The sequence below is a fragment of the Ptychodera flava genome, chromosome 9, assembly GCF_041260155.1.
Source record: "Ptychodera flava strain L36383 chromosome 9, AS_Pfla_20210202, whole genome shotgun sequence".
NCBI classification, from domain to species: Eukaryota; Metazoa; Hemichordata; class Enteropneusta; family Ptychoderidae; genus Ptychodera; species Ptychodera flava.
In genome coordinates this window covers 13,762,874-13,775,186 of record NC_091936.1, presented here as the reverse complement: position 1 = coordinate 13,775,186, position 12,313 = coordinate 13,762,874, and the positions used below count along the sequence as shown (strand labels likewise).

The window sequence follows — 12,313 nt, the reverse complement described above, 5'->3', positions numbered from 1 at the left end:
TGTACTGACAATTCCAAGAGTGCATCAAAGATAAAATTAAAAAAATAATGTTTACAAAAACTAACAGTACTACATATTAAATCAGGTACTCTCTAGTGTGTGTCTATTGTTACAAGAAATGGGTTATAGTTCTTTGTGGTTGAGATACTCATTTTCACTTTGTGTTTCGCCAATTTGTCTCTGAAGAGCCCAAGACTTATTTCAGAATAGGAGCAAGATGTGTTCTTATCTGCTCACGTAAGGGGGCTTCTTGAATTTAATCATGATCGAGATAATGGTTGCAGTTTGTTAATCGATGAAAAGGTCCCCAAGGACAGTATTTGAGTGCACAAGGGTTGACATTACGTAGTCAGCAGAGTCGGGACTGTTGCTGATTTACACTTGTCATTGTGGATTTTTTCAAAGTGTCTGGGTAGCATAAATGGTGATTGTATTTATATCTCAAGTTTCAGATTTTAAAGGTGTTATTCTAGTCAGACATTAACCCTTTGAGTGCTGTAATTTTTACCCGCCAAAATTTTGCGCAACATTTTACCAATATTTATGAGTTTTTCTGTAATTTTTTTGACAGTTTTGGACCAAATGGACATCACATTTCATTGGCTAGTTTTTCTCAAAATTTTGGCAAAAATCTCAGAAAAATTGACTGGGGTTTATATATAAAGGGGACGAAAATAGCCTATGGTGCTCAAAGGGTTAATCATTTGTGGACATCGTGCCAAGAGTTACAAAACTTCCAAAGTTTGATATGTAATTGTGGAGGAATGCAGGGGCTATTCTTCAAGAATGAATTAAGAAATCATTGTAGGGAAGTTGTTTTTGTCCTATTTTTGTTTTCATTTTTGGTGATCAAGTGTCTGTTTTTCAAAAGTCTCACATCTCCAAAGACCATTAACAAAGTGACTCCAAGAAAGACATTTTTTAACAGTTGTCGAAATTTGTCTGTTGTGTACTTGTAAAAATCAGTTGTTGAACTTGTCAGTTGTGAATGTGTATTTAGAGCAGTATTGTCACTTGTTTGTGATTGTAACCATACCAAAAATTATTTTGGTTTAATTTTCTGTTTTGTTTACTACATTTAAAGGGAGAAAGTCGGCCATTTTTCATGAATTTTATTTGATACAAGATACTGCTTATATGGTTTGACATGTTGAAAGATAATGAATGGGTGACCATGCATATATTCGACCCCAGTTTTGGATACAATACATGAAACCATCACAAAAATGAATTAATGGTCATGACCATTAATTCATTCTCGCGATGGTTTCATTTAATTTGTCTAAAACTGGGGTTGAATATATGCATGGTCACCCATTTATTCATTATCTTTCAACATGTCGAACAACATAAGTAGTATCTCGTATCAAACAAAATTCATGAAATATGGGTGACTTTGTCCCTTTAAACTAAATGAATACTCAAAAGTTGCTGTTTTAGTCGTGCAGTATGTGTGTACATGATGTTGTTTGATGATGACTGCCCCAAGATCTCTTCACTATTATTTTGGTGTTTAAGTCCTGTGTAATTTAATTATGCACATTCAGTTACAAGGAGGGGGTCATGCCATCTTTGGCTGCGTAACCTTTGTTGATAAACATCGCCTCTTCCCAAACATTGATGATGATTGTCGAGCGGATGTTAATCAAATTCAACATTCCATGCATGTTCACAGTTCACCAGTTTAGTAGCTTTCCAGTCACTGCGAGACTTGACAAACAAACATTAGGTGTGTACCTTCATTGATGTGAAGCAGTCAGTACAGCTGCCATTTTGATATTGCACAAGGGCTTATGGAATACATATTGTCCTCAGCAATAGACACATTCATGGGTGCCCTACATGCAGCCTCAGATAAGACGACCCCCTCCCTTTACAGAAAGATTAGCTTTGGCTAAATTTCTTTCTCTGTCATACATTGCACATTGTATTTCATGAACTTTCTGTATTTTGTTTGTATGACGAGGATTTCATTTCGATGTTCTTGATGTAAAATTGAAGTGAATTGATACATCTTTTTTTTTAAATGACAAATTGTTTCAAACAATGATAGAATAGCAGTCTTGTCAAGATGCTTCCATACAAAAAATTGTCTTTCAGTGTGTGTCAATTTCAGGTATGTACTGTCAATCTAACTTTCAGTGTAAGTTTCCTTCAATGCTAGACACAAACAACTCCCCTAATCCAGTCTTTTGACCCTCTGTCCCTGATATCCAGTCTAGTGAACTATGCCCCCCCCCAAAAAAAAAACAAACAAAACTTTGAAACATTCTGTCACCATGCGCATCAATTTCAAGACCTGTGCCAAGCTGTTTTGTTACCTAACGTAATCTCCCTGGCAAGATTCCGATATCATGCTTCTAGAAGATGCAACCAAAGGGTAGTGGACAACTGAAATTACTGGTTGTAATTTTATGCTGTTTCTTCCCGGTTCCTCACTCAATGAAAATCACTTTGCAGTAAGGATAACCATACTTTATATCATAAGGATTATAAGCCAAAGCCCAATCCATGTGTCTCTTTGAAATACTACCTATATCTTTTCCTATTATAGAGAGGATAGGTGGTCCTCTTGTATGAGAAGTATATTTTTTCAACTGAAATTGCTCGTGTAAATCTGAAGATTCTTTCATATCAATGTAGAGTGTTTTATACTCCAAAGAAAATAGTCTGGATATGACTGTGGAACTAACTTTTCAGAGCAATAAAATTATCTGTTGTCTTTCGTATGTCAGTTTCGTCCTGTGTGATATTTCCTACTCTGTGACTGCCATTGTTGTTTTACTGATCACCATCCATGGTTTGGCCCTACCCATTGTTATCAACGGCTGTTTTGGATATCGACAGGAAACATGGGGTGTACAGGTGAAATAAATCGCATAGCTTTGCAGCAAAATCGAATTTTTGACAATCATTCCAAATAGGCCTACACACATGCATATATACAGGGGGCACGTATGTGCATTGTCCAATTTCTTCTCTCATGATCAGGAAATCAATCTATCTGTGTATACATATATATGTGTGTGTGTGTGTGTAAATAACCAATAGCATTTCTTCAAGTATAAAGTAATATAATATTATGTTAAAGACATATCTGTCTAATGATTGCAAGATGCATAAAACTTCTCCAAGAATTCATATCTGCATCAGTTATTTCCTTAACTAAGCACAATATCATTGCACTCTAAACTTTGGTATAGACCAAACATTGAAGACTGAAACAGTCTGGCTACACTACGATCACAAATAAGTTTAAGTAAACACAACTTTTTACTTTGTACTTGAAGTAATCTGTGTCATCGTTTATAACACTGGTTTTTGCATCGAGCACTGTAATTTCTCAACCAGGTCGTCTTATGATTTTACAGATATACATATAATCATATTCAGTTCACTGACTGGGTCTATACAAAGTGGTGGAGGGAGAGAGAGACAGAGAGAGAGAGAGAGAGAGAATGTTCCCACCAGTTTCAAAATAGAGGAACCAATTCACATATTAATAAACTTCACTTTTTTTCACAAATCGTCTAGTTTTTGTTAATAGGCGACCAGTAAGAGAGACGAATGACCTAATTCTCTCCAACAGAACACTGGAACCAAGTAGTCGGGTTCTGAGTCTCTGCCAGCAAACTAGCCCAGAAGTCAGAATCACAAGATAGCAGCGATGGGGGCGCTCTCTAAATGTGAGCTCCGATATTTACCACCGTTGTGCGTTCAGTGTCTTTTGCGTACCTTTAATAACGACATTGGCAGAGTTACTCATAGCTGTGGGTCCATAGCTGTGGTGTTTTCAGACGGGATTCCTGCCTTTTACGGGCTGGTTTTGACTTTTACGATTTTAACCCCGCCACCACACGGTTAAAATCGTAAAAGTCAAAACCAGCCCGTAAAAGGCAGGAATCCCCTCTGAAAACACCACAGCTATGGACCCACAGGTAAGTTACTCACTGCAGCACTTCTAACTCATATCATCCCAGACCTGCAGCTGACCCCATCCTTGCCAAACCATAGAGGCCATAGGCCTATCTGTAATGTCGCATATGAGTTACGATGTAAAAATGCTGGGAAAATTTTGGTTGAATAACATTTGTCACCATGTTTATCTAGAGTATATACTTGAAGTAGGCCAAACAATCCATTTTGAAGCTGCGTTGGTACTCAAAAGATGGATACCTTGGTAGTTAAGCTTATGTTGGTTCAAGAAAGTGTAACGCGGGGGATTTTGTAAGGAATTTACTCCAATACTGTTCCTTGATTAACATCCAGGGTTGGATGAAGTTTGAGCCTAACTATGAAGGAGCCATGCCAGATCAATGAGCTTGGTTTGCATTTATTTCAACTGTTCAAATGACTGGTTTATTTTCATTTCATTGTGTATTTGACTGCTGATACAAGACTAAAGGGAGGCTATAAAAAAAACCGACGAGGAAAGTTGAGAAAAAAGTTGTCTTGTTCAATCAGGACAATGCTCCACCCTACAAGTCAGTCATTGACATGGCAACAGTGCGTGACTGCGGCTTCAAACTCGTTCCACCCCACCACACCCTTTTCTTCCCCAAAATGAAGAACCAGTTAGCTGCAAATCATTTTGACGATATGACGTCATATTCGCCCTTCAGGACTTTTTGGACGACCGAGATGAAACTTGCTACAAACCAGGGATCCAAGCGCTGCAGCACCGCTGGGCAGAAGTGTGTGGACCGCAAGGGGTACTATTTGGAAAAATAGCATAGAAACTCATTTCAGTAGGACTTCATAGTTAGGCTCAAAACATTTCGTCCAACTCTCATAATTTTCTTGCAAATGTACAAAAAACGGGGGAGCGTAACTTCAATAGTGTATATTCCTTCAACCATCCATCATTTTACGATTGGCTAGTGCCAGTGGTAAATCACATCAGATGAATTGAGGGACAATTGAGGGACAATACGGCTAGTTTTCAATCGGGTTCGAACCCACAACAATGTTTACCGGCGGGGCTGAAAATGTTCATTCCACCGACCTTCTTGACAGCCTTCTTGTTGGTTCTATGACAATTTATATGGCAATTAATTCAACCTGTTCATCTGTGATCTTGGTAGTGATGTTATTTTTCTCGTTTCACATTTGTGTGGCAAAAACAAAAAAGATTGTTTCTTGTTACTGACATTGGCAATCAGGATGTCATTTCCCCTTTTAGTTTTCCTTCCTTGTTGCTGACCACCTAGGTACCAGGTAAAACAGTTATAGTGCCATTCTTATGATTTAGGGTAGTGTGTTCGCTGTTTGTTAGGAAACAATGTGCAGATTTTGTTGAATGCACACCATATAGACCGGGGTGAAATTGGGCGCTCAGATCTCGTGGTGATCTTGATGTGATTACTAAAACTAATCTAATTTAATTTTTGACAATATTTTTTACTATACTGATCACGTAGAGGGTTGGATGTAAGTGACTGTATACGATTTTTTACAGACTCAAGTGAACAATGAAATTATAGAAAATAAACGCATGTATTTTTGGAACATTCATAACCCAAATCTAGTTAACGCATAAAAAACTCATCATGACCAGGGAGTTTGTGTGCTACCTCCACGATATGAAATATTATAAGTTGCCATCAATCAAAAGCTCCACATACGTAGTCAATAATATGTTCCGAAACAAGGATTTGTTTCTATTCGAAACTGGTTTCCTTGTCGGTGAAACAAACTGTAATTTATATTATTGTTATTTTAATCCATAATTAGACAAATGTAAACATAATCGAAGCGTCATTTCAAGATCTATTAACCCTCACACATTTTAACGTTTATTTGCCGTGTTCGATCTTTTGAGTTGCTTTTCTCTCTTTACAACATGGCTGAGGTGTGGATTGCAAGCACCGGGTTGTCGTTGGAAGGAACGTAGATGTATGCGTTGCCATCCCAACCCACCGTGACAGTGGTCATGCCACCATCTTTGTTGGTGCAGCTTTTGGAAGTGTAGTCTGATGTGTACAAGTTGCAGTACGTGCCGGCGGGGAGACCTGTGTAGATCGTATCGGAGAGGTCCCAACTGTCTCCGTTGATGGCAATAAAGCCAACATTTCCACGGGAGAAGGCGATTTGATTGCTGCCGTTGTCCCACCAGTTCTCCACCGAGGTACCGGCTGCGAGCTTACGGAAATTCACCATCTCTGATATTTGTCTCCATCGATGTTCGCACACCCAGTCTCCGTCGAAACATTCCACATCTTTTATAGACCCGTCGCCGTTTGCTGGGGGACCAGCGTCACTATCATAAAACGAGTAGCTACTCATGACTTTGCTCACACCGTAAGGCCAGGCCAACATGAAGGCGTTGGCCATTTTGTACTGCTTGGGCTCCTTGTGTGAGAGAATATTGCCACCACCACCATGTCCGCGCTGGTTGTCATGGTTATCGATGAATACAAGGGCACTGCCGCTAGCAAGGAGGCCCCACGCCTGGCCAAAACTGCTCAACCATTTCAGCTGGTTGTTGCCATGGAAACAGTTTCCCAACTCAATACCATACTTGAATTCGGTTACATAGCCTATGTAGGTGTAGTCAGTAGCCTTGACTGCTTCTCCACCCTGGTCAATGACTTCTAGGTAGATGAAAGCACGAGCTCCTGACCCGAAAGTATCCGATGGTAAGTTGTTCAGGCTGCTGAACATGCTATCCACGTCACCGGGCCACATGTGTTTACAAGCGTCCACGCGGAAACCAGCCACGCCCATGTCGATCAAGGTGTTCATGTATTCTACGATTTTACCTTGGACCCAGCTGCTACTGTGGTCCAAATCAACAAGGCCTGTCAGCCTGCAGTTGCGCACCTCGTTGGCGTCGTTGTAGTTCTCGATGTTCTTGTCGCAGCGCCAGTCGTTGAAGTCGTAACTGCTGTACGGTACGCCAGGGAACGAACGGGCACCGGTGTCAAACCAACTACCGGCAGTACCGTAATCTGCCGAAAGTAAAACAAAGGAAAGTAGTTCATATAGCAATCCAGAGTCCGCAAATCGAACATGTCGGCACATTTTTTTTCATATTCAAAATTCAAAAACCACAAACTGATGAAGGCCAAGGTACAAAACACGAGGCGATTTAGAGGTAAAATCGAGAAAGGAACATGTAGGGGCGTGTGTAGTCTCAAAACCAGATGTGACGTCAGGTATTTCGAAAAGAATGAGCACACCCTACGATGATTTTGAATAAAGAGAGAAACTTCTAACCAGGGTTTTTGATCAAATGATTTCACCTGACAATATAATTGAAATTACTTGAAGAGTTAACATCAGATGTGCCCTACACTGTCACCTTCGCGAAAGGACATGCCCCGGGAGTTCGTGATAAATGCGCCAGCGATCAAGTATGAAAGACCCACTTTACTGAAGTTTTTTAGGTCAAAAAAGAAAAAGAGTTGCCGATTTCGCTCGAGTTATTCGCCTTTACTGTTAATAACACAGAGAAATGATATCAGATAAAGTTCCAAATGATAGCAACTATTCGCCGAAATTAAGTCATCACTGAGTGGAAGCGAACTGTCCCAGCTTATGGAGCTTTAAATTAAGTGGAATATAATAGAGTCAAATCACGTCATTTCTCCAACACTTGCCATGGATAAAGCGATGACGCCCCAAGAAAATTTTGAGATTTCGCCTAGGGCGAAAATAGTTCATAATTTCACAGAAACAAAGCCTTGGGACATTCAGGATTACCTTAGCTTTGCAACAGAAAACCATTTACACGTGTATTGACTAGGTGTATAGGCTACGGCTATGTTTTGCAATGATAGACAATTCAACCTAAAAAAGAAACGATTTTGTTTTCTCTAATGAAATAGTGAATATTACGCATTTCCGTTTGTCACTTCAATCATGTATGTATGTATGTATGTATGTATGTATGTATGTATGTATGTATGTATGTATGTATGTATGTATGTATGTATGTATGTATGTATGTATGTATGTGTGTGCGGGCGGGCGTGCATGCGTGCGTGCGTGCATGCGTATGTATGTATGTATGTATGTATGTATGTATGTATGTATGGTTGTATGTATGTATGTATGTATGTATGTATGTAGGAAGGTATGTATGTATGTATGTATGTAGGTAGGTAGGTAGGTAGGTAGGTAGGTAGGTAGGTAGGTATGTATGTATGTATGTATGTATGTATGTATGTATGTATGTATGTATGTATGTATGTATGTATGTCTATGTGATATCCGACCAAGAATTCCCTTCTGCAGAAATACTGACTGTGAAAAAACAGAGAATCTTGGCATGCTCACCGTGGTCTCGCAAGAGATGACTCAAAACGACTCGTCTAATTCCACAACACTATGACACCTGCAAAAATTCACTTACCTGTGCCACCTCCGGTCATGTGATTGATGACGGCGTCGACGTAGATGCGCACACCGACAGCGTTGCATCTTTGCACCATGCTGCGGAGTTCGTCTTCGCTTCCGCTTCGACTGGTTAGCTTGTAACTGACCGGTTGGTAACGCTCCCACCAGGGACGCCATGGACTCCAAACTGTGGGGTGCTCGTTCGGCGGGGAGATTTGCACAGCACCGTAACCAGCGCCGGAAAGGAAGCTGTGTGTATGTCAAAATTATTTTTGTTATAGAAAAAAATATAATATGCCATACACATAGATGCAGAAGGTACTTTTTGACTTGAGGAACCTCGCATACAAAAGTACTAACTGCTTAAAATGTGTACGCAAACAGGAAGCCTACTGTTCGGTTTGGCCAAGCGAGAGGACAACAGGACGCTATGGTCCAATATCGCCAATTCAGTCTGAATTCCAACCATATAGGATTAGCATTATCGTTTTACCATATAGGGTATCACTTCATAGACTACCGTTACAATACTCTACTTATAGATGACCCTGTTTCATCATCATCATCATCATCATCATCATCAGTTTATTGAAAACCAAAGATTTGAATATTGAAATGTCTGATTCACTTGTTATCGGACTAGAAACCATTGCAACTCACTTTTCACATTCTGAGGCTATGTCATTCCACTTCCATCCAAACAGTTGGACGATAGCTTGTCGGTTGTCAGCCATGTTGGTATTCCACTGCGCAGTTGCACAGTGCACCACAGACAGACAAACCAGAGTGAAAATCAACGCCATTCTGAAAGAGTGTCAAGTGAAGATCGAAGAAAAGGATTAACAGAAAAGATCCAGCAAAGTTAGGAGAAATTACTGTTATGTCAACAAGTCGCTCTTTGCAAGCAGGAGAGTCACCATGTGTTCAATCCAACGTTCTGCCGGCATATCAGTGATTTCAGAAGTTAAAGTAAAGAAGCTGGAAACTCCACAGGCTAATTAGACATTATTTGTGTTGATGTTTCCAGTTATGATCAAAAATTAATTATGAATATTGATAAATTATTAATATGAATGCTACAGAATAATAAAATCTTGCTTTTTTGCAAACAATGTCGCCCATTCTGGAAACACCATTGTTGTTATGATTATTAATGAATTATGATTATTTTTAATAAAATCATAATTTACACATTGTAATCTACTCATGTAAACAACCCTCTGGAAACACTTCTTTAATTCACAATCTATGCTAAAATATACACGTGACACCTTTACCCATGTTCAGTCTATGGCGGAAGTGTTCAGTCTACGGCGAAAGTTACTACACAGTGTATATAATATACATAACTGGAAATATCAGTACAAATAATGTCTAATTAGGCTGTGGAAACTCGCGAAATTAATGCTTTACAGCCATAGCTAATCATGTAGGTCGACATCTGAAAAATTAATGAAATTCGACATTTTCTCCAACGATGTGAAAGAAACGAAAAAGACAACTTGAAAATTTAAACTAAAAGGAAACATCTCCGTAATTCACTTAAATCTTGAAGTGCTGTGACTATATTCTAATAATAAAAATAGAATTTCTTCTCTGTTTGCCTACAGTATGATGAAATATAAAGTAAACATGAATGCATTGTATGGTTTCTGGTCTGGACTAAAATTCAGTTGTCAACGATACATTGAGCATTTCACATATATGGACTGTGTTGACAAGTATATAGAGGAGGGTGGGTTTTTTTTTCAGCAGAAAAAAGAAGTCAGCGTATTTTACAAACAGAAAAAAATACCGGAAAGGCAAGAAAAGTTACAGCTACAATGGACAACGTTAATAAGAAACTTACATTCACCAAACTAGTCTTCTTGCAGTCTGCTACAGACTTCCAGGCTAACGGTCTCTTTGGACTTGACGCTCCTGGTGAATCTTGCATTGCTCGACTTTGCCGTTTTATATCGTCTTTGATGTTGAGATTTCCGTTCTGTATTTGCTCCACCTGGGTTTGTTCCCATAAGAGATATTTTAGGGGGTGTACACTCCTATTACTTTTAGCCAGTCACCTGAGGAATATCTCGAACGATTACAAACCACCATCACATCTTCGGTTGGAGCACTCCCCGGCAGGTGCGCGCAATCATATTTTCCCGAGGAGATTACGAAAATCTTCAAACAAAAACATAACAAGAACTGTCGTAAATGGGGATAGATGGTTATGAAATGACGATTAATATCGACACACATTATGTGAACCAACTTTAATGATTAGACTAAGCTGGTTCACACAACATGTGTCAATGAAAACCATGTGTGAACCTTTTACGTAAAAGTAGCAGATTTCATTTATATTTTCCGCTGTTCTTCAGATATAACTGTAATCGGCTGGTGAGGCTTGCAGAAATTTACTGTCATCTAAAATTGTGTATTTTCTTACTTGATATACCAACGAATCCCTTGCTTCCCTTCATCAGTAACAGCAACAACGCTAGGAAGCACGAAGTTATTTTGTTTTTCGAAAGAAATAGAGTAAATCCTTATATCGAGTGCATAATAATTCAAAATTTTAATACCCTTCCCCGGAAACTCGCAGATGATTTTAACAAATCTTTCAAATGTTTCAGAAAGAAATGTGTGAAAAATTATCGTCATCTTTGTTTGAAACATAAGTCCTGTCCCATCATGTCCAGTCTCTGATAATCTTTCCAAATGTATAACACGGCAACACCTGTTGCGTAATGTTCATACCACTTTGAGGAGTCAACGTTGCCAATAAACGTTTTCAGAAATACCGTGTTTCGATAGGAGGTCAATAAGATTAAAAATCCGGGATTGACGCGATGAAGTGCGGCATCATAGCAAAGGCGAACTTGCACATTTTTGTAGAAATGTCTGTTTTGGGTAAAAAAAAATAGGTAAACAGCATTGCTAACTAGAAAATAGAACACGGCTCCTTGATCTCGAGGCGGTGCAATGGCCTGGCAGAATTCTCTATTTTATTATAATTCGATGCAGACAAGGCAAAACAATGTTACAATTTACAAAAATATGCCAGAACTACCACTCTTTACTATAGTATCACCGGAAGAGAAGCGCAGCGTAAAGAGAAAAAAACATACAGAAACAGAAAACAACAACAACAACAAAACTGAATAAGAAGAGACTTCAGCCCACAAGATCCAAATAAAGCTATGTACTCATTTTATATCATCCTGGGAAGCTTTCAGCTTTGAACAACTTTTTTGATCCGGCTACGTGCCTCAGCGAAAGGGGATTTTTTCGTTAGATATGCCTCAACTGGCACCGCTGTCAAGCTTCAATGAAGTCCTACGTAACGTATAGCCCAAGGTCCCGGCCTATGCTCAGCTGAAACAGTATCAACTACAAGTGATAGAACGGCCCTATCTGAAGACTGCCAACTTTGGGGAGGAGGCCCTTCGGTATCTCCAGTATTCCATGAACAACGTACTTGCAAACACCAGTTACAACCTTAGTAAAATTGCCTGTCAGAGCCGTAACGACGATTTGCTGGAGTAAGACTTGGTGAATTGAGAGGTACTCGGACCCTGGAACGTCAACTAATTTATCGAGGATACAGTATCATGCAAAGCGATGCGCTAACACAGCTATCTTCTAGTCTGTGATTATTTCCAATATAACACTGCCAACGTAGATATAACGTTACCAATATTTCTTCTTCTGTTTTTAAAGAATCATATAGCCGAACACCGAACCCTTTCTTTCTGTCTTTTAGAAATTAGAAATGGACTTTTGCAGTTCTAGATGAGACCCAGCTCATTTGACAAGAGAAATAAGCGGTAATGTAACTATCAGTCTGGAAGAAATAATGAGCAGGTCTTCCTTCTTAACCTTTTCGACAATCTTTTCCGTGTGAGTATTCCATGAAACATCGGTTACAAGAACAACCCCTAAATACATTACACACTTCTCTTTAGCGCGATTGTGGCGTTTTAAA

The 12,313-nt window shown here is 39.2% G+C and overlaps 1 protein-coding gene across 1 annotated transcript; it reads right to left on the bottom strand.

Moving 5' to 3' along the window:
• Positions 1-5,701: 5,701 nt before the first annotated feature.
• Positions 5,702-10,349, bottom strand: LOC139140061 (alpha-amylase 1-like). Its single transcript, XM_070709065.1, has 4 exons — positions 10,190-10,349; positions 9,001-9,144; positions 8,357-8,589; positions 5,702-6,950 (listed from the first exon to the last, which is right to left on the bottom strand). The coding sequence occupies exons 2-4, from the start codon at positions 9,141-9,143 to the stop codon at positions 5,836-5,838; spliced, it is 1,491 nt and encodes a 496-aa protein (XP_070565166.1). The 5' UTR covers position 9,144; positions 10,190-10,349; the 3' UTR covers positions 5,702-5,835.
• Between the last annotated feature and the right edge of the window lie 1,964 nt (positions 10,350-12,313).